This window comes from Pongo abelii, chromosome 1 (assembly GCF_028885655.2).
Source record: "Pongo abelii isolate AG06213 chromosome 1, NHGRI_mPonAbe1-v2.0_pri, whole genome shotgun sequence".
In the NCBI taxonomy this organism is placed as follows: domain Eukaryota; kingdom Metazoa; phylum Chordata; class Mammalia; order Primates; family Hominidae; genus Pongo; species Pongo abelii.
In genome coordinates, this window is record NC_071985.2 from 113,002,398 (window position 1) to 113,027,096 (window position 24,699).

At 42.0% G+C, this 24,699-nt stretch overlaps 1 protein-coding gene across 3 annotated transcripts in view; it reads left to right on the top strand.

The window, feature by feature from the left end:
* The first annotated feature begins 8,771 nt into the window (after positions 1-8,771).
* The window catches only part of ZNF697 (zinc finger protein 697), a 28,867-nt gene continuing 12,939 nt past the window's right edge, over positions 8,772-24,699 (top strand). Inside the window, exon 1 of one of the 3 annotated variants that reach the window (XM_063727930.1) lies at positions 8,772-8,985. Coding sequence is in view for 1 of the 3 variants with exons in the window: in XM_054528696.2 (XP_054384671.1) it covers positions 9,064-9,068 (5 nt within the window). In the remaining 2 variants the exon portion in view is untranslated. Of the gene's footprint in view, positions 8,986-9,045; positions 9,069-24,699 lie in introns of those variants that run through there. The other 2 variants (XM_009245582.4, XM_054528696.2) reach the window with 2 other exon arrangements.

The window sequence follows — 24,699 nt, forward strand, 5'->3', positions numbered from 1 at the left end:
TTGTATTCCTAGCACTGTAAATGCTCCATAAATATGTATTGAATAAATAGATTTATCTTTTCTCCTTCACTGAAGCCATATCCCCTTAGTTGATCAGAAACAATAAACCTGGTGATGAAGCCACAATGCTCCCAGAGAAAAAACTACTAGGTGGGGAGTACTAGTCAAGTCAGTTAGATGCCAAAGCAGTTTTATTCAGAATAGGAGAAAGTTTTGGTGACACCACTTAAAAAGCTGAGACTGGTGGTACGTTATAAGAAAATTAGCATGCCAATGGAAGTGAAACTGAGACTACTGAGTGTAGACACAGTAAAAGAAAACAAAGCAGTTTACTGCCTCATTCAGCCTACAGGGACGGAGTCATTTACTTTTAGTCTGTCTACTGGTATAGTGAGGCGTATGTCATTACTGTAATACTGTGTCCACTGTCCACACTCCTAAGCATGGCTCACAATGGCATTCTGGGTCCGTTCCTACTTCTCCAGTGTCAGGCAATGTCCTTCATTTCAGCTGCCCTGTCCCACCTTTCACAGCATTGCAGGTCTTTGCCCTTACCTGAAGCGCTTAGCTCCTCCCTCAGAAAACCTACCTCTATGCTTAAGACTTGGCTCAGGTGTCACCACTGGGGAAGCAATTTCTGACACCCCCAATTTCTTCAGCACCCATTATCTGCTATGCAAGCTCAGTGATAACAGCTCTGTCTCCTTCCGTGATTATCATTCTTTCACTGGATTGCACTCATGGCTTGAGTCTTCATTTTGGTGTCCCTCGCGCTGAGCACTGTGCAGGGAAGAGAGCAGGTGCAAATTAACACAGTACATTTTCTACTATTGAATGAATAAATGGATGGAACCATATTTTGTTCACTGTTGAAGGGATAGATGGATGGGGCTTCCTGGCTTTCCCTTTCACACTCTCACTCTGAATGTTCCCATTTTTTCTTCTTGTCACGTGGACTTAAATTCAGCCTCTGAATCCGACTGCCAAACGATCTTGGGTAAATACAGCCTCTCAGAGCCTTATTTTCCTTATTTGTGAAATACAGATTATGTAAATATTAAACAAATTAGATGGTTCCTGGTTTATAACAAATTTCATGTAAATGATCAGACCATCTGCAAATAACAGTTTTGTTTCTTCATTTCTAATCTTTATACATTTAACTGTCTTTTCTTGTTGGGTTGGAATAGATTTCCAGCACCAAGTGAAAGAGTAGCAGTGATATTGAGCATCCTTTTCCTGTATCTAATCTGAGAGACAGAGAGCATCAAAAACTTCTCCATTAAATCAGATACAGATTTGTTTTCAAAGCTTAGTAAACGAAATATCTTTCTAGTTTTTGGAGTATGGAGGTGAGTAAAATCTACACCTTGACCTATATTATCTGCTTTTCCTGCAACTCACAATTGATTTTCCTTCTCTTCCCAACCTTGATGGATTAGAGGTTCCAGGCTATATGAAGTCCAGCAAAGAAACAGTGTCCTGGCCTTTAGCTAGGAGAAACATTTGTAGAAGGCAGGCTGTTTTAGAGCCAGTCTTCAGCCCAGCTAATCCCAGTGATAACATCCCGTCCTCCCCTCCACTTCCTTTGGGAAATACTTTCACTTTCCCCTTCCCTAAATTCTCCTCTATGGAATAAGATATACTTCAAAATCTGAACATGTTAATGAAATATGCACTCTTATATATATATTGTGTTTCAATAAAAATTTACTTTGAAAAAGTATATCCGTGAGAAATTGTCCACAAATGAACAGTGATGTTCCTCACAGCTGCTTTAAAAACATTCATTAAGTGTATTCAGCAAATTTCTTATGAGTTCCTACTGTAAAAGCTGAGCACAGTGTTGGACTCTTGGGACAAAATTAGGAATGATACAGACATGGAGATCCCTACTCTTGTGGAGTTTCCAGCTAGTTTCAAGAGCGAAAACAAACAAACAAACAGGTAAACAGAATTTAAAGTGTTTTGAATAGAAGAAAACAAAGGACTAGCAGAAAATAAAGGGGGCTACTTTGGATAGAGTGGCCAGAGAAAATTGCTATAAAGAGGTGACGTTTAGGTTTAAGATGAGAAGGAGCTACCCACAGAAAGGCTGGTGCTGGAGGTGGAGTGTTGACTCCAGGCATAAATGGGGGAAAGGCCCTGATCTGGGTGGGAGTACAATGCAAGTCTTAGGACTTAAGATGAAGCAGCTAAATGCCACCAGGACACAAAGCAAAACATAAGATTAGAAAACCAAGCTGTATGTTACCTACTAATAAACCAACCTGGCTAAACAATCACTTTAAGGATTGAATTTGTTTGTTTGTTTGTTTTTGCTAGAGACCAAGTCTCACTTTGTCATCCAGGCTATAGTGCAGTGGCATGATTAGAGCTCACTGTAGCCTTGACCTCCGGGGCTAAAGCAATCCTTCTGCCCCAGCCTCCCAAGTAGCTGGGACTACAAGAATGCACTACCATGTCCAGCTAAATTTTTTATTATTATTTTTTTTGCAGAGATGGGGTCTCATTATGTTGCCTAGGCTGGTCTCAAACTCCTGGGCTCAGGGGATCCTCCTACCTTGGTGCCCCAAAGTGCTGGGATTATAGGTATGAGCCACCATGCCCAGCCTTTTTTTTTTTTTTTTTTTTTTTCCCGAAAGAACCAATACAAGAATGAAAACATTGCTGAGTTCTCCCAATAGGCACTGACTGATCCATATGTCCCCACCATTTATGTGCTAGAAAGTGGTCAGTTTACCACACATAGTCCTAATTCTCCAGCCTGGATTATGGAGTTAGAGAGCTAGCAGTGGGAACCACAGTGTCTCTAATAAGGAAAAGAACATTTCATTGGAAGCTATTTTTCATGTGAACCTACCCCTTTTCCTCTGTCTTCTTCTCACATCCCTCTTTCCTGAGTAACTTCACCATGAAAAATTCCAAAAAACATTAAAATTCTGAGTTTGCTCAGAACTATTTCTGTTGAACTAGGCAAAAATCCAATTCAAATCAGATAAATAAAATGGTGGGGGAGGAGAATTTAGTGGTTCCCAGAACTAAAAAGTGCAAGGATAGATTTCGAAATGCTTGGAATGAAGAGCTCAAGTCAATTTCTCTTTTTCTGTGTCTCCCTGTCTCAGCTCCTCCACTCTCTGTATTGACTCCACATTCAGGCTATACATTCCAGCACATTCAGCTTAAAGTTATTTTTTCAACTAGCAATTCCAACAGAGAAAGAAGCCTTCTTTGATTTTATCTTCTGGGTCATATGCCCGTCTCTGACACAATTACTGGTCTGTGAACTATGGGAGGCACTGATTGGCCAGGCCTGGGTTATAGATCCAGCCTCAGAACTGGGCAATGAAGTGGTAGAGGTAGGGAAAGATAGACCCTCTTCCAGACAAGACTAAAGTTGAAGGAGGGGTGGTTCCTCAGAAGGAAAATTAGAGTGCTGTTACAAGAAAGTGGGAATGAATGCTGAGCCATCAAAAAAACAGTAGCCACACTCTACAGTCCATCTCTTGGCTTCCCTTTTTCCATACAGTTTTTAAAATGCCCCCACTTAATAGCACGCAATTATTCTACATATGCATGAAAATGCATTCGCCCACAGTCCAAAAGGTAAGTGCATTTTCACATGTCTAACTCGTTTCATTTGTCTTGTTTTTTCTTTGTGTCTAGCTCCTAGTCCATTACCGTTAAGTGATTTTCATTCTCTCTTTCTGACAACATATGATGAAACTACAAATCTGATACTCCCTACATAGTCAGTATAAAACAGTAGAGGGTAAAATTGAGTAACTCCTACAGGAAAGCAAGGAAAGGGTAAATAATCAGTACGGAGACTGTACCATAGGATGTATTACATTCTGCTGATTCGAAATAGCAAGAATTATCTGCCTCACAGGAACTGAGTTCTTTGGCCAATTTAGCTACCTTCAGCTTTACTCTCAGAAACGATTCCTGTTGACTATTTTCCTCCATGATCACAACTGTAAAGGGAATTGAGGAGGATTCCCGTTCTTGGGACTGAATTGTTTTAGCCACCCCCCACCTTCTCTTGTATTTCAGAGGTATGGAGTCTATCTATGCTCTAGACCCTGTCCTGGGAAGTTTCTGTCTTTTAAGGAAAAGCCTTAGAGATGACTCATTTTAACAGTCTTCAGTTTAACAGCCACCATCTTGGCCTCTGCGTAGGGCAACTTGAAATAACTATCTTCAGGTGAGGAGGACTAATGGAGTGGCCTTTTGATGCAAGGTGGTGTCCTGGTGGATAGCTCTTTAATTAGGGTGACCTGCTTTAGAGCTGCCATCTAGGTGTAATTATTAATAGCACCCATACTCACACTCAGAATTGTCCCATTTTGATAAGAAATTATATGGTCACCCAATTAAAATGGGGTTAATTCTTCCCTTCCTCTGGCAGGAACAGCACAGCAGGAGGAGTTTGATGTAGACTCAGGAGACAGTCTTTCTATTATCGGTTTTTTACCGTATGCCTTTGCTGTCACTGTGCAAGAGGCAGAGGATTTTAGTTTTCCAACGTGGCGTGGCTCAATATATCTGACTCCGGACCATTTGGGTTTGCTGGCTACTGGTAGAAAGAGAATCTTTTAATCACACTGTAATTTTTTCCTCTCTGCTACTACATAGGCCAGTTTCAACATTAGCATGGCTTTTTCTTTGGAACATTTATAAAAACTATAAGTAGACCAAACTCTCTAAAACCCTGACATTTGTCAGTCAAGACCTCTCAAACTCCACCCTGGAAATGCTGGGGTCTGAGACCTCTCACTCAGTTTCCTGGCTACCATATCACAAGAATTTCCAGTTCTCTAGCGTGGCACAGAGGGATACTTCCTACTTTCACCATTCCTCAACTCAGCCAGTTTTACATTTAAGGATCTGCACTACAGCATCCCACTTCCAGCTATATAGAACTCTTTTGGCTGCAAGAGATAGAACTTAACTCAAAATAGCTTAAGCCCAAAAGGGAATGTTTTGGCTCATGTAACTAAAAAGTCTAAGGGTAACTTGGCTTCAGGCATGATCAAACAAGTCATAAAAATTTGCTTATGCATACATCCCTTCCCACACCCCTTTTCTCAACTTTGCTTCCTTTAATAGCTTATCCCTCATACAACACTGAATTGGCTAATTGGCAGGTCTTGATCACTACCTGCCAATGAAGTGGAGGTGAAGATGGGCTCTGCCCTTCTCTAAACCACAAGACCTAAGGGTGGAAATGTGTCTTTTTCCCAAAGGTGCTGTTACCAAAAAAAGGGAAAGGGATGCTTGCTAGGTTAAGAAAAACAGCAGAGGTCCATCCATTTTATACTTGAAAGCTTAAAAAAATGTAAGCAAATCTGTCCAGGCTCAACTCTCTGTTTGAAAGATGAGGATGAGAATCATTATTTACTTTGCCTCAAAGTGGAGAAAGAAGAAGAAGAAGAAGAAGAAGAAGAAAGAAGAAGAAGAAGAAGAGGAAGAGGAAGAGGAAGAGGAAGACGAAGAGGAAGAGGAAGACGAAGAGGAAGAGGAAGAGGAAGAGGAAGAAGAAGAAGAAGAAAAGGGCAAGGGCAAATTTTTTTTTAGTTTAAAAATGAAATGAAAATCCACAGGCTTGAAAGTTTAGACTTTCTTGAAGTTGCGGTGTGCCTTTCCAACCTATTGTCAACTTGGAAAAGACTTAATCTTCAACAGTGGAGGAAGCCTCCATTCTCTCCTTTCATTCACTTGTCTGTCACCTTCCCCTGAGGGCCTCAAGGGCAGGAGAGAGCATATGACAAGCAGGAAAGAAATGCCATTTCCTTCTGGTTTCAGACTCTGCGTATCTTAGCTGGGAATGTGCAGTTTGTTCATTTCAATCTCAACATTTTCAACACTAAGTTGCAGGAATTAGTTAATTCAACAAGTATTTGTTGAATAAGAATCCTTTATCCTCTTTCTTTCCTCATTGTTACCCTTTGCTTCTCTCCAAGACTTTTCTCATCAGCATTTAAACATCCTCAAGGCTCTCTCATCTTAAAAACCAAACAAATAAAACCCCCACAAACAGAAGAATGTCCTTTGATCCCACTTCCTTCTCAGCTACCACCCTGTTCACAACCAAATTTCACACACTACGTGTCTTCTTTACCGTCTGTATTTCCTCCCTCCCAAGCCTTCCTCCGACCACTCCTGTCCACTCCTGCCACTCACTGGAACAGAAGACTTACGGAAAGAGCCCCACTTTTACAGAACATGAACCCCAGTATAAGGCAGCATTATAGCCCTTAAACACTGTGAAGTAATTGTGTGACATCTGTCTTTTCAACTGGAGTGTGGGCTTCTTGGGGGTAAAGACACAGCTGGTAGTTCCTCAGTAAAATATCTTACTGTTGAATGTTACATGTCTACTCCAAACATGGAGACTAGCATGAATAAGTGTTAAACAAAACTTTGTTGAAGTAATGAAATAACTGGGATTGGAGACAAAAGGAAGGGACAGGTTTGGAATGGCGTGAAATAATGAGTTAAAGTTCAATTATTCTGAGCTTAATTTAGAAGTGTAGGAGAAGGAGGAGAGTGTGTTGTATTAAAAGCAAGGCAAAAAATAGCTTCGATGGGCAATGTTACATGTTAAATGCTACAAGCAAGTATATCATGTTTTTCAGATTGAACGCTATTAGAGGCTACTTGATTTGCAAAACAATAATCAATTCTTTGGGGTGGAGATGGGGAGATTAGTTTCACTGGAACGTTACCAGGTTGAGAATGTGAAGGAGCAGTAATTTGTAGGGTCCAGAAAATGCAATGATCACAGCACAATTAATTTAGGTGGACAGTCAACAGAGTGGGCATACAACAGGACCTTTAGGGTGGGCATACAACAGGAACTTTTGGGAGGTGGACAGTCCTATCTGCAAGCTTCTCATCAATTCTACATTTTAATCCAGCCCATCTTATCCCTGTGGTTAAGGATCTCTAGAAAAAGAGAACTCTAGCATAAACTTTACTTAAATGTAAGCTAAACCCTTCACCCAAATGTTTTAATCATATGGATTTAAAATGTGAAATGACAAGTGGAGGTGACACGTAATTATAACCTTATTTTTTGAAACAGTCTCAATCTGTCACCCAGGCTGGAGTGCAATCACAGTTCACTGCAGCCTCAAACTCCCAGTCTCAAACGACCCTTCCACTTAAACGACCGAGTAGCTGGGACTACAGGTACGCGCCACCACACCCGCTATTTATTTTATTTTACTTTTCGTAGAAACAGGGTCTCACTATGTTGCCCAGGCTGGTCTTGAACTCCTGGGCTCAAGTGACCCTCCCACCTCGGCCTCCCAAAGTGCTGTGATTACAGGCATGAGCCACCAAGCCCAGAGACTTTTCTTTCTTTTTTTTTTTGAGACGGAGTCTCACTTTGTCGCCCAGGCTGGAGTGCAGTGACATGATCTCAGCTCACTGCAAGGTCTGCCTCCCAGGTTCACGCCATTCTCCTGCCTCAGCCTCCCGAGTAGCTGGGACTACAGGTGCCCGCCACCACGCCCGGCTAATTTTTGGTGTTTTTTTTTTTTTTTTTTAGTAGAGACGGGGTTTCACCTTGTTAGCCAGGATGGTCTCCATCTCCTGACCTCGTGATCCGCCTGCCTCGGCGTCCCAAAGTGCTGGGATTACAGGCGTAAGCCACCGCGCCCGGCCTCCCACAGACTTTTCTATCTGATTACTTTTCAAACACATTCTAGAGCATCCTAGAACTTGTCCTTTCCTAATTCAGTTTATTACATTCTGCTCATGCTCCTGGAGAGAATACGGCTTTTAGTCATTTAGTCTCTATGTGGTCCTTCCTTGATTTTCTAAGGGTCCTGAGTCTGTGGTCCCAGAAATAGACAAAAACCTGTGCAGGGCATCATAGACTCTTGCTAGGCTGGAAGTAGAGTTCCTCTCTTGTAGCCAATGTCCTCTTCTCCTCAACCTTCCACTTCCCGAAATACACACACTCAATATACAGTAGCCAGCACATCTGTTTTATAGGACCAAGAAGCTGAATCCTAAAGGTTAATGAAGGAAAGATACGCAGAAAGTCCAGCACTTTCCTAATTCAGCAGCACACAGGTTTTCACGTCTAATATTTAATTTACATAATTTATTTTCAATCCCAATTTAATTGCTTTTCTTGAAAAGATGTTTGGGACAAGGCCAACAATGGAGGGAGGAATGTCACCGGGTCGGGATCTGGAATCAATCAGCTCTGTATGGTTTTAAAGATGAAGCGCCAAGATCTTAAGGAACCTGAATTCCTGGTGAGCAATCAAGTTCTTTAATCGGCCCCCAGCAGTATGTCAACGGCGTAAAAGTCAAAAAGAAAATCTATTTTAAAAGATAGATTTCGTGTTTTTAGATTAATTTTTAAAAAGCGAACCCATCGCAAACTTCCTGGTTTTTAAAGAAAAGGCCTCTCCCACCGCAGAGCCCTCCCGCACCATGGGACAGCTCAGCGGCAGCGTCCCACCGGCTGCCCGCAACCGGTGCCGCGAGCTCAGAGTGCGGCGCTGGGATCTCGCGTCCTCCCGGGCAGCAGGCTCCTCGAGCGCCGCGGGGCGGGGCGTGGGGCAAGACCCGCCGGCTGCTCCCTTCCCCACAGCGCTTAGGGAAGCAGCGAGCGCCTTTCCTCCTGTCCCAGTGTCCTAGCCTGGCCGGAGATACCTCCAGGGCGCCCGCTGCTGCGGTGGCAGGAAGTCCCCGGGAACTACAAATCGAGGCATGCTGGGAACATTCTCCCGCTCCTCCCAGGAAATGTCCTTTGTCCAGCCCTACAGGAAGCCCCAGTGAGGAGTCAGCCTGGCAGCCAGCCAGCGAGCCAGCCAGCCAGCCAGCCAGCCAACCAGCCAGCCAGCGGGCCACCCAGCGGCCGCTGCAGCCGCCGCCGCACAAGGGCAGACGCGCTGCGGTGCGGGGCTCGGGCCGGGGCGCTCGGTGCCCTAGCTCCTCGCCGCGCCAGCCGCCGCGCAGGTAGGAGCGTGGCTGTGGCTGGGCTCAACCGCCTCCCGGGGATGGGGCTGATCGGGACCAGACCCGACCGCTGCGGGGATGGGGTGTGTGTTCGAGTGCGGTGGCGGAACGGCTGGGCGAAGTTGTGCCTCTTAAAGTGGACCGTTGTCCGCTCCCCTGGGGCGCAGGGCCCCGGGCTTATGGGGTGCTCTCGAGCCCCCAAAGCCGGGACTGAGCTCCCTCAGGGGTATGTGGCGAGGGGCGGGGAGGAGGAGGCTGAGACATGAGGGAGGAGACAGCGATGCAAGAAGGAATAGGACCGTCCCGCCGACCACCGAAGGGGGCATCAGAGACCCTCGGAGAAACCAAGCCCAGGGAGGAGCTTGGAAGGCAAGGAGAAGGTGAAGGGCTTTGTGTGCAGCTGTGGACCTTGACGGACTGCGCTCTCCTTGCCTTGTCTGTCCGTGCCCCCAGCCCCGCTAGGGCTAAGGGAGGGTGGGGGGCTCCGAGAAGGGCAGGAGAGAGGCGGCAGGTCATCTTGGGTCCTAGTGAATGAAATGTGTGCCTCCCTTTTCCTCTCTTCTCCATTCTAGCCCACTCAGATGAGCGGCTTTGGGGCTGCCATCAGATCGAGCAAATGACACAATAAGGACGGGTGGGTGGAGAGATGGGCAGCAGCTCGCAGCCCAAGAGGGGTGGCCGTCTAGCCCCGGGAGGCATTCCAACCACACATGTCCATGTAGGTAGGTGGTGGGGTGGTGGGCAAAGCTGGAACCTGCACCTCGTGGGGATGCCGAGGCTCAGGATTGTGCATGGAGGCACGCGTGAGGCGCGTGTTGGGAGGAGTGGGTGAGTAAAAGGTTGAGGGGGAGCAGCGACACAGAGGCGCTGAGTGTACCTTACGGCCAATGTACATTATGGCCGTGCATCGGGAACCGACTACCACTTCCTCTGGGACTTTCCACGATTTTCCTTTTTCTTAACCGCCCCCTCCCCCCCGCCACTGCCCTGCCTCCCCCACAGGAGTGAATCACCCACCCCTTGCTACATGAACCCTGGGCTGAATTGAAGTTGGTGATGTATCCCTGTCCTTGTAGCGGGCATGTTTGTCCTTAACCTGTAGGATGACACCGATACTCCGCATCCCCTACTGCGTTACCCTCCTCCCTCAAGACTGAGCGTCTGGTAAATGCGGTTGGATAATGGCTAGCGAGTTAAATATCTTTGAGTAGCTGTGGTGGATGAGTGGGCAACTTTGAACACAGTCGAAGTGTGACTGTTGTAACTGAACTCAGCATGCCTAAGGGGCCACACTCACTATCTCTCCTTTCTCCCCTCACCTGATTTTTTGTTGATGCCCCCAACTGTTTACCTTCTTCTCTCAACAAGCCAACATGTGGATATTATTTAATGTGGAATACGTTTGAGGAACCAAATGAACCTTTAAGAATGTCACTTATATGGCCAGGCAGGAGTATGCAAGACTCATGGTCGAAAGCATGATGCTGTAGGGCATGGAGAGAGCCCTGAGCCTGATATAAATGGCTTTCGAGGTGAAACAAAACATTTCTTCCCTAGCTTCTTTGGGAGAGATGAGGCATTTGAACTGAGATAAAGAATGGAATCGAGAAAAAAAAAACCCAGTTGTTTAGGATGAGGGCATGAGGATAATGAAGTGGAGGGAGGAGACTCTGTGAATTTAGATGATTTCTAGTTAGACCATATTGGCCGTGTGTGTGTGTGTGTGTGTGCGTGTGTGTGTGTGTGTGTGTGCGCGTTGGAAGTGGGGGTTGTTGTTAAGGGAAAGTTGATGCCAAAAGTTCAGCCATGCCCAACAGAGAATAAGATGGCATCCTATTGAACAAGATCATAAATATGAAGTCAGGCTGCCCTTTACATTACACAAAGGAACACATAGATGGCTTTTCAGAACTACTGGGATAGAGGGGTAAATGGATGCTAGTCAGACAGAAGAACCGGCTGGATTGATGCGGCTGGATTGAAGTGGTAAATAGTGACCTCACATCAGCAGCATGACTGAGGCTCATGGAGTTGCATCACATTTCCTCTCCCTCCCCCACCAAAACTCTGAATTTCCTCAGAATCTACATTTTTTGCCTAATTACTAGTGTCCTGTGAAGGGAAGGAGAAAGGGTAAAGGTTGGTTGCAAGGATGATAAACTAAGGCAAGAAGGAGCTTGTCTGCTTATGTAGAAAGAAAAAAATAGCTGCAGTGTCAGTAAGAGGCCTGGAGCTTGAACCTATGTCAGTACCATATGGGCTTTTCTTTGTATCTAAGATCCTACTTCTTTTTTCTTTTCTTTCACCTGCCCCTTAACAGGTTTCTCAGTACTACACACTATGTAGAGTTAATATAATCAACAAAAGTAACTCCTTACTTTGGGATTTAAAATTCTTCACAATTCAGTGCCTACCTACCTCTCTCCTTTACTGGACCTGTGCCACCCCAATTTACCTACCCATCCTTGGAGCAAATAGCTCCCCAGTCCTTGAAGATGCAACAGACATTCTTGTACCTCTGTGACTGTCAGGTTGAACCCCATGCTTGCTGGACATCCCTGTACCTGTCCCTAATTATTTTTGTACATATCCTGGCCCAGCTGATTAGCTCCCTTACAGAACTCTTCCCAAACTTTGCAGTCAAAATTCATCTTACCCCTTGGTAATTTGTATTATTTCAATGACACCTGCTTTAGGTGTTAATACCTAACAAGTGCCCAAAGGATATTTGATTTGAAAACATGAATAAATCAAAGAACGAGTGAAAGGATAAAAAAAATCTTAATTATCTTGCCTTTTCTTTAGAAAATGGGATGGAGCCTTTCTCATAGACCTGTGATGATTCATTGCAATTGTGAAAATAAAGCACCTAGGACATGCCAGACTGAGGCTTTTCCTTTTGCTCCTGGGTTAAGAGACCCTAAAAGTACCCATCATAGTGTCTAGTACAAGGACATTCACAAAAAGTTTGTTGAATAAGTTCTTTGCCAGCCTACATTTTAAACTCTCAGGCAGAATATGGAGTGGATTAATCCCAAGCAAATAATCAACAATTTTTGTCATTGTCCTAGACTGAAGTAGGTAACTGTTTCCATTCAATTATGAAGGTGCAAAGTGCTCATTAGAAAAGCAGCACTACGAAGACTGTCCTGCTATTTGCAAGTAAGCCAGACATTTGCCATGCCATTTTTATTTTTATAGCCCAAGCAATCTATGAGGATTAAAATGTAGCATATAGAAATAGAAAACAAATCAGACTTTCAAATTTTCCCCAAAGACACTACAATTTAGTAGTCCCTCACTTATCTCGAACTGGGCAATTTTTCATGCTTCTTTTTATGTGATTACAATAATAGTCTCCACTTACTGAACATCTGTATATCAGCTACTAAACTAGGTGATTTACATGTTTAATCTGGTGACTTATTTAATCTGATGATTTACATATTGTTATCTCCATTCTAAAAATGAGGAAACTAGGGCTTGGAGAGAAGGTAAGAAACTTGCCTGGAGTTCCAGATTCTGAACTGAATGTAGATTGGAATTTAGGTCTGCTGACTGCCAAGCCTGTTCAGAATTTGCTTTCCATGGGAGAAAACTGACAGTTCTTTATTCCTTCTTCTCCTGAAGTCCTCCACTTCCCAGATTTCCTACCAGTAACATTGTTGTGCTTCTAAAATCATCCTAATGGATCTTATTCTGAGAAGTACTGTTTTTTTCATAGATCTGTTATTTTTATGTCCTTAAACTCTCATGACCATCAGTTGGAAAGGCCAGGTTCAGAACCCCTAATAAGACCTTTGGGTAAAGAACTGTGTGTGTTTGGAATTCTTTTCTTTTTTCTCGCAGTCTGTCTGAATTCCTCTTGCCAGGCCAAGTCTCACTTCTTTTGGGTAGCCTTTTTCGACTACACCAGGCCACCCTCAGCCTCTCCCCTAATCTCTTGCATTGTTTGAAATTCTGCAGTTCAATGTTTTCTTAATGAAAGTAGACTTGAGTGGCTTCCCACATGTGACAGGGACTTTATGTCCAGAACACAACCTGGCATATGGTAGACTTTCAGAAACTGAGTTAATGATGAATTGGTAATGACTAAAATGCAGAAATGGAGGCACGAAATATTATTTGCATGTTGATAGTTTGCTTATATTGTAGAAGAGGGATAGAAAGAGAGGATAATTATTTTCTTAGTTAATTTTCACCCTTTTCATGTAACTTCCAAAAGAGGAAAGTACCTTCTGGAAATATGCCAGAGCAGACCACTGTAAGCTGAGTTTTCTGAGCTTGACTAACACTGGCACTGAATGAATATAGTGTTTAATGATTTTGGGTAGCGGGGTGGAGCATTGTTTAGTACCTTTCCCTTTGCTGTCATGCCAAATCTCTCAGATGTCATGCACATCTGAGAAAATCAGAGGGGTTTCACTGGCTGCACTTACTGGGGGAAAAGAAGGCTGGGGAGAGGAAGGAAGATAATTCATTCTGTTTTCATCAGAGCAGCAAGATTTGTGTGGGGTATAGATTTGGCATTCATTACATCATGTATTGATAAGGGATGGTTAAAAGATCAGTAGCTTCTCGTCTTTGGGTGGAGGAGAGTTTCATCTATCACTAGATTGAACCCATTTCCTTAGGTTGACTAAACCTTCTTTTTCTCTGACCTCAAGGGTGCAGAGAACTTTGAAAGCCCTGGTATAAACACAGCGTGCTATGGGTTGTTATAAGCACATTAGTCATGTTAAAGGAGAATAGGAGAGTTCTTGGGATCACTGAATCTATTCAGCAAGTCATGTTCTGTGCATCCATAGGCCAGCAACAGTGTTCTAGCAGGTGTGTGAGAGGGTCACATGTGATACTTCAGATTTCTTCTTTCTGTGGAGGCTAAATTTGCTATGGGTAGTTAAAGGGAAAGGGCCTACTTTTTATTCAGAGAGTTACTTCAGATATACATGGTCTTCTGAGAAGTTTATCAGGATCTTTCCATAATTATAAAACAGGAATAAACTTTCTGGGTTTTATTTGCTAAGAAATGTTTTGCTTTGGCTCATCATCTCAGAGCTATTTCATGTGCTTAGCACATCTTTGATGCTTGAAGTTTGCAGGGCACTATAGGAAGACTTTTCCAGTTGTTAAAATTTTTTGTCCCCCATAGCTGGAAGCCTTTGTGAATTTCAAAGAATCACTTTATTTTTGTTTTGCTAGTTTTGAAAATAATCCTTCAGGCAGGTATTGACAATGATTTTTGATAATAGAAGGTGGTTTAGAAAGTAGAGGTGGTTTAGAAATGGAAGGTAGAATAGAAATTTCATTAGAATGTAATTTTTACAACAGAGAATCTAGAATAATGGGTAGTGCATGGTAACGGTTTGATAAATATTTGTTGAATGAATGTGTTTTTTTTTAAATTTCATTTTAATTTGTTCCTAAAATGATGGCACAGGCAATTTTTTACAATGAGGTGTAGGTAAGGTTGTATACTTATAAATTATATAAGCTGTGGAAGATAGCTTACATATATGTAGATTATGTACATATATATATAATTTCAAAAATATTTTAGAGCAGTTTTAGGTTCACAGCAAAATTGAGAAAGTAGAGTTCCTGTCTGCCTCCGGCCCTCACACATGTACAGCCTCCCCCACTCTCAGCATCCTGCTCCAGAGTGATACATTTGGTACAACTTATGAACCTATATTGATACATCATTATCACCCAAAATCCATAATTTACTTTAGGGTTCACTCTTGGTGTACATTCTATGGTTTTGACAAATGTATAATGACAGTTATCTACCATTATAGTATAATGCAGAATAGTTTCACTCTCCTAGACATCTTCTGTACTCCACTTATTTATCTTTCCCTTCCCCTAACTTCTGGCGACCACTGATCTTTTTACTGTCTCCATAGTTTGCCTTTCACAGAATGTCATATGGTTGGAATCATACAGTATATGACCTTTTCATATTGGCTTCTATCATTTAGTAGTATACGTTTTAAGGTTTCTCCATGTTTTTTCACGCCTTGATAGCTCATTTGGTGTTGTCGTGTTTTGAATTTTGGCCATTCTAATGAGCGAGTAGTGGCATCTTGTTTTAACCTGAAATTCTCAAATGACATTGATGTTTGTATTAGTTCATTCTCATGCTGCTATGAAGAAATACCCAAAACAGGGTAATTTATAAGGAAAAGAAGTTTAATTGACTCACAGTTCTGCATGGCTGGGGAGGCCTTGGGAAACTTACAATCATGGCAGAAGGTGAAGCAAACATGTCCTTCTTCACATGGCAGCAAAAGAGAGAAGTGCCGAGCAAAGGGGGAAAAGCTCCTTATAAAACCATCAGATCTTCTGAGAACTCTCACTATCATGAGAACAGCCTGAGGGTAACTGCCCCCATGATTCAATTACCTCCCACCTGGTCCCTTCCATGACACGAGGGGATTATGGGAACTACAATTCAAGATGAGATTTGGGTGGGGACTCAGCCAAACCATATCAATGTTAAAAATCTTTTCATGTGCCTATTTGCCATCTGCATATTTTATTTGGTGAGGTGTCTGTTCAGATCTTTTGCCCATTTTTAATTGGGTTTTAAGAGTTCTTTCTATATCTTGGTTAACAGCCTTTTATCATATATATTTTTTTGCAAACATTTTCTCCCTACCTGTGACTCTTTTTCTTGTTTTTTTTTAGTATATGAGCTTTCCCCATCTTTTCCTTTTTTGGGGGGGAATGTGTGCCAGATTTAATTTAATATAAAACTAGTTTACTCCAGAACTGAGAAACCAAAATGTGAAATTAACTTGAAGACACACTCCCCTTTTACCACCCCCCTTATAACAATAAGCATCAGTTGAATTTAACCAGACTGCAGCCACAGCCTACACTAGTCTGGGGGGCAGCTGTCACAGGACATCCTTTGTTTCTGTTTCTCTACTTCCTAATATGTGCTTGTGTTTATTGATTGAATTGGTGGTGTGGTAAGTATTCCTGGTCAACACTTCCTGTATGGCATGTAATCTTTACTAACTTTCTTAAGAGCCTTCATTTGTTTCCCAGCCTAATTCTGGACCTTTAGGGAAAGGGTTTTCTAGGCTGATGATTCTATGTAGGTGAGAAGAGAAATCAAGAAATCCATGCCTTTCTTGTTGTAGTAAGAAAAACAAAACAAAACATGAAACTCTTGAAAACTGCCAGAGAATAAAACTTCAGTCTGAATAGCCTCTCTTAATGTTAAATGCAAATCTCCCTGGTATTTGAATGCACTCCCTGCCCTGCCTCACCCAGCAACTTCTTTAGTCTCATAATTACTTTGAAGGTTAAATGTTGGTCTTTCTTCATTCGTCATTTAATTTCTGTGACTGCTAGTCCCAATTTTCCTTGGGTGGGAGAGAAGTAGTTGTCCTGTCATAGTGGGACAGTCTGGTAGCATTCCCCACAATGAACATAAACAGCACTGTGCCACCTCTGTTTGCACAGCTGAATCAAGGGTTAAACCCTTGGAGTGGAGGGAGGACCCACACAGGGGCATTTGATACAAACAAAGCGTGCTGGCATTTGGGCCAAGAGATGTACAATTCTTTTTTGAGAATGGTCTGCTTAACTTTAGAGGCTAATTGCCATTTCCTGTCATGGCTACCTATTTAGCAGGGTAATTAAGCATGTTTGGCTCCTGGTGCTAACAGGTTATTGGATTCAGTTAGGAGAGTTAGGTTGTCTCTATGACTACCTTACCTGATGTGATTTTGCCAAATCACTAGATTTCCTAGTCTTTTTAGGTCTTCCTTTTGAGACTGAGGGGAAGAAATAATTACTCCTGATTTTATCCATTTCAAGAACTATTTGAAGGTCCATTGTGTGAGGGAATTATCAAAGTGAATAAAATGTTTGTTCCCATAAGGAACTTATAGTTGGGAGGTGGTAGGAGAAAAAGGAGAGCCAAAAATAAGATATGAATTATTGTAAGTATGAGTCTATTTAAAAAACTAATATTAGACAGAATAAGAAAAAGTTTCTTACGTCATACAAAGTGAAAAAATAATAATAATTCTTTCTGAGCACTTACTATCCCTATAAGGTAGGTTCAGTTGTTCTCCCCATTTTATAGATAAAGAAAACTAAGGCTAAAAGAGGTTGAACAATTTGCTTAAGGCTAACAGCTAGACTGGATTCACACAGGTCGTATGGCTCCAGAATCTTGTTTGGTTTTTGTTTTTTTTGAGACAGGATCTCGCTCTGTCACCCAGGCTGAAGTCCAGTGGTGTGAATACCTTCTGGGCACAAGCAATCGTCCCACCTCAGCCCTCCAAGTGGCTGGGATTACATGTGTATGCTACCACTTCTGGCTTTTTTTTTTTTTTTTTTTTGGAGAGACAGGGTTTTGCCCTGTTGCCCAGGCTGATCTTGAACTCCCGAGCTCAAGCGATCCACTGGCTTCGGCCCCCAAAAGTGCTGGGATTACAGGCGTGAGCCACTATGCCTGGCCAGAATCTGAGCTTTTAACCATTACAGGTGCTGCTGCCTCTGGAAAAGGACAGACTGTAACCCATGCTTTGAGGAGGAAAAGCATCTGAGGAAGGGAAAACAGGGTGCCTTCTGGGGGATTTAAAGCAACCCTTTTGGGCTGGGGTTAGGGGACAGAGGTTAAGATGAGGTAAGAGAGCCTTGGGCTACATTGTTAATGACTTGGAGTCTGTGCTTATATGACAAAGTCACTTAGGGGTTTCTGAGCAGAATAATAAAGTGACAACGTTTTAAGATTGATGCAGTAGTGACTTGTAGGTGCATGTAACTAGTAAGAGTGTGTACTGCAGAGATAGTGGCAACTGAAAAAAAGAGAAAAGTGAAAAGAATATGGCAACTGATTTTATCGAAAGGGGTGAGGGACGGGTCAAAGTTGAGTCCATGGTTTTGAGCTTCTGAGTTAAGAACAAAGACGGCTTTAACAGAAATGGACACTGCCAGGAGGAGCTGATTTGTAGCAAAGATTCAAGAAAGGAACTAATACTTGTTTTTAAATCTGACATGGGCCAGATACAATACAAATGGAAATTCATTGAGTCTTTATAGCATCCTTTCAAGGTAGCTTGTTTTCCCCTATTGTGTAGATGATTAAACTAAGACTCAAAGAGGTGAAATAGCTGTCCCGGGGCACACCATGTGTCAGTGGCAGACTTCTACTTGAACCCGTGCTGTTGACTCCTTCGCATGTGCTTTTCCTGTTTCTGCTGCCTCCTGTCCCTTGTCACATGGGACATGCGGGACAGCACCTCAGGACTGGAAGGGACATTCAGGCTCCTCAGTTGTAACGCTTGGGGTATCATGAGAAAAGTGGATCTGGAGTACAGGTCAGTGGATTTGGGTGAGAGGTTCAAATTTGTGAGGTCTTTGGATAGAAGAGCTGTATAAAGCTACAGGAAGAGGCAAAACAGTTGAGGGAGAGGGAGAAGAAATGTAAAAAAGACCCTTGAAGGCTGACCTATTTTAGGAGTTAAGAAGAGGAGACAGGGTGGTCAGTGAAGTATGAGGAGGACTAGGATAGTGCAATATTGTGGGTGCTAAGCAAAGAGAATTTCCAAGGAGAGTGTCTCAACAAGATTTCAGGGCCATTTACTGAACTCTTATTAAATGCCAAGCACTTTACAGTGTTGGTGGTGAGATCGAAGCAGAAGAGGAGACCACTGAATGTGGAAGGTAGAAATACATAGGTGATAATTGATGTGGGTCTGGATCACTAACTAAATGTTAGCAATTAACACTGTCTGCTGAGGTTGTCCCATCTGGAAGCCCGAGTTCACTGAGAAACTGTGAGAGTGTGGTGGTGCTGTTAAGTTTTAACTGGGGCTCACTAGCACTTATTCCTCCTTTTCCCAATAGCCTGCAAGGCCAAAAAATGGCATTGCAGGAGAAAATATAATATAGTTTGATAATTGGTTTTAGTAATTTAAAAATGATACTGCAGAATGAGGCAGTCTCCCCTTTTAATGAGTTTCATAGTTCGAATAGAAAAATGTCTTTAAAGATTTTTTTAAATGGCATAACCAGTACTATTGAGGCTTCATGGTCTTCCCCTCTCCTTTCTCTCTCTCTTTCCTCTCTCTCTCTCTGTCTCTTTCTCTCTCTCTCTCACACATACACACACACAGACGATGACTTTTTTCAAATACTATACAAAGGACTCAGTATTATTCAGTGTCTACTCTAACACTCCATTAAGTCAATGCTAATTCAAACAACTGCTTTTTTTTTCTAGCCAACAAGATGTTCTGTTTTTCTCTAGTAAAAACAGCAGAGAATCCAAAACCTGTTAAGTCAGAGATCACTTCTGAGGATCACATGAAGTTAAGTTTGAAGAACATTTTCTGTGTTTTTTCTAGAGGAAAAATAACTGAAACTACAATAGGAAAAAAATTATCAGGAGTCCGGAAGAAAACAAGAAAAATGAAGTCAGTGAAATGCTGTCACTAAAGCCAGAGCACTAAACTCATGAATATGACAGAGCGGGTTGGGAGAATCTGGTGCAAGGGAGATTGTACCTAAAAGGAATCCAGTAATCTGAAGGGTGGCCCCATCCTCTACCAACTTGACACCTTTGTGAATTCAAGTTGTGAGATTTGCTCATTATCTGTGGATACATTCTCTACAGCAAAATGTACTTGGAGTGGTGCTGTCCTTGCCACCGGGCACACATCTATATACATCTTCCCATATGGGGATTGCAAAGCTGTTAAAGCACAGGGTGGAGCTGAGAAACTGTATTTGTAGTAATGGGTCACGTTGGATGAACTGAGTCCTTGATCCCATGGTGCAGTTAAATGTGAACTAGGCCTCCCTATGTTGCAGTTTTGTGTAACTCCCAGAATGCCCTTCGTTATCTGGGTATTTGCATGTTATTGTTTGCAGGCAAGATGACTTTGCTAACACTTTGAAGATTTGTTAGGAAAGAGTTGGTGACTTTGTCTAGATTTTAATTCTTTTTCCTTTGAGAGGAGAAGGATTAACTAACAAAGCATTTTGTGTACTGGGTAGGTTATGGCTTGATTAATGTGATTTTACTCACTGCCCAAGTAAGCAGCTGATAGGAGCCATAAACCTGAGGTCAAGCTTATAAATTAGATATGTCCAAGAGAGGCAGGGTGTTACAGTCTTGAGGAACAACTTCCCTCCCTCTTAGTGCACCTGTCACATAATGTGAGTGACTAGGAAGTGAAGAGCAGGTGAACTAATGATGCTGGGAGACCCAAATCACAAGTGTGAATTAGCCAAGCATCATAGGTTATGTTGGATTGAGTAGCAAGGGGAGATTGAAACAAAGGTTAATATGCCAGTGATTTAGGCTCGTGTCTGCCCGTAACTGGTGTGTTCATGGGCAATTTGCCTAACCTTTCTTGGTCTTCATTGCCTGACTCATCTGTAAAATAGGGTGTTAGGTGAGATCACCAAACTGGATAAGGCAGGTTCCATTTGCTAGGTACCTCGCTCTCCATAGGTGTTTGAAATTTACTGATATTTTTGTCTGTGCTACTGCCTGCTTTTGGACTTCCTGCCATTATCTTCTCTTTTCCACCAGCACACCAAAAGATCTTGTGGCATATAGTGGTGAAATTGCTCTTATCCCCCTTACCCAAAACCACTCTGTATCATTTTTGAATTGTTACGATAAGGAAATGTATCATGAGTCCTTTGTAATAGTGGTTTATAACAGGGTTTTTGTTTTTGTTCCATGGATCCTTTCAGAGTCCAAGAAAAAGCTATGGGCCTTCTCATCAGGAGAAAGTGTCTACAGACACATTTCCATAAGGTTGCAGGGAGTGAACGGATTCTGAAGGCCCTCAGGCTAAGAACTCATGCTCAAGAAAAATACCGTTATTCTATTTGCAAGTTTGTATAGTACTGTTGCTCTCTTTGGGAAATGCTAGGAACTAAAGGTAAGGAACCCAGACTGAACCTGATGAATGACTTAGTTACGTGATGTTCAAGTTATGAATGAGTCCCAGACACGCAAGCCTCCTTCTTGAGACAGATGCATCACTTCCTGGAGGAAAGCTGTGTCCTGTGACTGGGTGTGTGCATCCTAGATTTACTGTGCACCATTGGCTGAAACAGAAAATATCTGTGAGCTTTCAGTTCTCATGTAAAGTAGGAGCATAATATCTTCTAGTTGCTCTCTTTGTAGTGCGGTATGAAGCAATTTGACTGGCATCCTCAGAGTTTCTCTGAGCACTGTCTGATGACACTATCTAAATTTAAAAGTTCTCAGTTTGGGCTAGTAAAGTAGTTCTGTTCCTGTCAGAGTTCATCTCGTGGAGATCACATTTTCAAAAATCACTACTGTGTTATCTTCCTTTTCATCTGTACATTATCTTCCATTTTTCATCCCCTTAGAAGGTGATTCTAGGGAGGACCAATAATTGATGTACTTAATCTACTGGACACTCACATCCTTTCATTAGTTTGTCTGTCCTGGGGATAAAGCATTCCCCTCATAGAATTGTCACAACTAGGACCCCTAATCCAGTTTATTCCTTCTTGGTTTGGAGTGTAGCGTTGCTGCATTAATGGTGGAAATAAACAAGTTCTGGTGGGCAGGATCCTTTTTTTAGTTGTTTGGAAATATAAAAGTAGATGAAAATGGAAATAGAATCTGATTCTATTTTGAACATAACAGCTATTCCTTTATCTCATTTTTAAAAACAGCAAAAAGCATCAAACTTAAGTTTCTATTAGTATCTTTGCTCCACTGCCCCTTCTCCCAGTTCCCATGAGCTCTATTCAGTATCAAGCCTTGTAACCACTCTTGTTTTGGCATGATTTATAAAAGCAGGCTATTCCTTTTATGGAAATCACTGATATTTTATTATGTTCTGGCCAGAACTTAAATGAACATAAATAACCCAAAATTTCAGAAAAAAAATAATTATCCATTTCAAAACTTTTTATAAGCTTTCTAGTAAATATATAAAAGTAGATAGAGTAGTGTAATAAGCCTACATATACCACCATCCAGTTTCAACAGTGGTCAATATATGACCAATATTGTTTCATCTGTACCCCAGCCCATTCCCCTTTGCCCAGGAATAATGTTGAAGCAAATTCTAGACATATCATTTCACTTGTAAATATTTCATTATATATCTCTTAAAGATATAAGAACTCTTTGTACACTTAATCTCAGTACCAACACCTGACAAAATGAAGTTCCTTGATATCAAATATCTAATTAGTATTCACAGTTCCTCAGTTGTCTTAGAATTTGTTTCTGTAATTTGTAAGTTTGAGTTGGCATTCAAATAAGGTCAGTATATTGGGGTTGGTTGATATTGTTTATGTTTTTTGACCTACAGGTCTCTCTACTTTCCCCTTTCTTTGCCATTTTTGTCACTGTTGCATTGTTATTGAAGAAAGTGGATCATGTGTGTTACATACTTTCCTACAATCTGGTTTTTGCTGATAATCTGTTATTTTTAAGGCAATAAGAGTAACAAGTATGTAATTATTTAAAACCTGTTTTTAAGTGTATGCAAATGTTTTACTTCATGCTGAAAACTAGCTGTGGAGGTTAACACCTAATTAGGCAGGAAAATTCAGGCATCAGGTGACTTCTTTACATTTTTATTCCTGTTTTTTCTTTTTGGAAGATATCTTGGCAGATTATAGGGAGAGGTGTCACTTACCCACTGCTGAAATGCGCTGGGCTGGAACACGCCAGCCATTCTTCATCAACAACACCAAACAGTTATTTTGGGCAAAGAATTAGAAGAGCAGTTTTTTTGTTGTTGTTGAATCTACAGTGGGAAGCTGGGGTGATTGAATGTGTGCCTCAAGTCCTTTGGCCCCAACACCCCTCTCTCCTTATTTGCTATGATAAGCATTCTCTTGAGGGCTATTCATTACAGTGGAAATATGATCACAGAATCATCTGGGTTGGAAAAGACTTCCTGAGGTCACCTGGCCCCATCTGGCAACATTAATATGGGATTCCAGCATCAGCTTTCCCAGAACAAGGCTGTTTGTTAACAACTCACATAGCTCACATAAACCCCTGGTGCAGTCTTAGCCCGTTTTCTCTTTTGTCCTTCAGTGAAATAGATGATTAAATTGCATGTCTTTCTGCTGTAGGAGTGTTACACAACTAGGACCCCAATCCAGACAACAGACACATGTTGCTGTGTAGCTCTTTAAGATTAATCTTGATTTTTCCCTGCTGTCCTCTATAGCACATATACCCTGAGAATCTATTCAACTATCTGTATGTAGTAATGGTTTTCATGAAAAATGTTTAAATGGGTAAATATGATGCAATTACTGAAGACCACACCTTTAAGCTACAGTATGTATGATGGTTAATTTTATGTGTCAATTTGGCTGGGCCACAGAATGCCAAGATTTGTGGTCAAACATTATTCTGGGTGTTTTGTGAAGATGTTTTTTAGATGAGGATAACATATAAATCAGTGGACTCTGAGTAGATTGCCTACCATGATGTGGGTGGGCCTCATCCAATCAATTGAAACCTGAATAGAACAAACAGACTGATCTTCAGAGGAATCTTCTGCATCTGCTCTCCTGGGTCTCCAGCCTGTCAGTCGACCCTACAGATTTTGGACTTGCCAGATCCGATAATGGCATGAGCCAGTTCTTTATGATAAATCAATCTCTCTCTCTCTCTCTCTCTATATATATATATGCACACACACACACACACATCCTATTGGTTCTCTTTCTCAGGAGGACCCTCATTAATCAGTGTGCAAAAAAAAAAAAAAAAAAAAAAAAAAAAAAAAAAAGACAAGTGTATGTCCTCAATTTATCTGGCTATTTTTTGAAGATGTGTTTTATATTAAAGAGATGCAAAGATCACTGGAGACACCATCAGCAAAATTGAGAGTCTGGCCACAACTCTTCTAGTAAAACCTGACTTTCAGTCACTTTCCCTTTCTAGCCTTAGTTTCATCTCTGTAAAAGAAGGTTGAACGAAGGGATTTCCAAGGTCTGTGATTTCCTGAAATGCAAACATGGAACATTTGAGCCAGCTGCTGAGAAAGTGTCTAGAGATAATAATTCTGAGGGCTGCCCAAAGTTTCTCTTAGTAAATAAAACAACTGAGGGTGTAAAACAGTAGTGGTGGTGGAGCACAGGGAATAAAAAACCATCAACAGAAGGATTTCCTGTATATAAGGAAAATATACAGGAAAATGGATCACCCTGATTTATGTCACAGAAGATTCTAATCAGTTAAATGTAAAATATGGATAGTAAATGCCAACAGGAAAACCTTTAGCTTTTGTGACTTCTCAGCTGAGGGCAGATAGTCTAACTTTGAGGGCACTTAGGATCTGTGTCTGCATTGCATTAATTCTTATTTTGTTCAGGAGGAATAGGGTGGTGGTGGAGGATCGGCATTTGTGATAAGCTGAGGCCGTCAAGCCAAACTGAGGGGCCCTAGCCCAACCGATGGACAGGAAATGTCTGACCCCAAGGGCATTTGTGCTATTCCTGATCACAGAGATTGGAAGGAGCCTCAGACTGGTGCTGACCCATGGGGATGTAGGTTGATTTCTCTGCTGCCTTGGTTTTGAGCCTTCTTCTTTTTCCACCTTGGGCTTCCGTCTCCAGGTTAAAAAAGCAGTAACCACAAGGCAGAAACCGTATTATTTTAGCTCCTCTTGTCTGGAGAGTGGGCAACACTTAGGTGCAGTAATCTTTTGGCTGTCC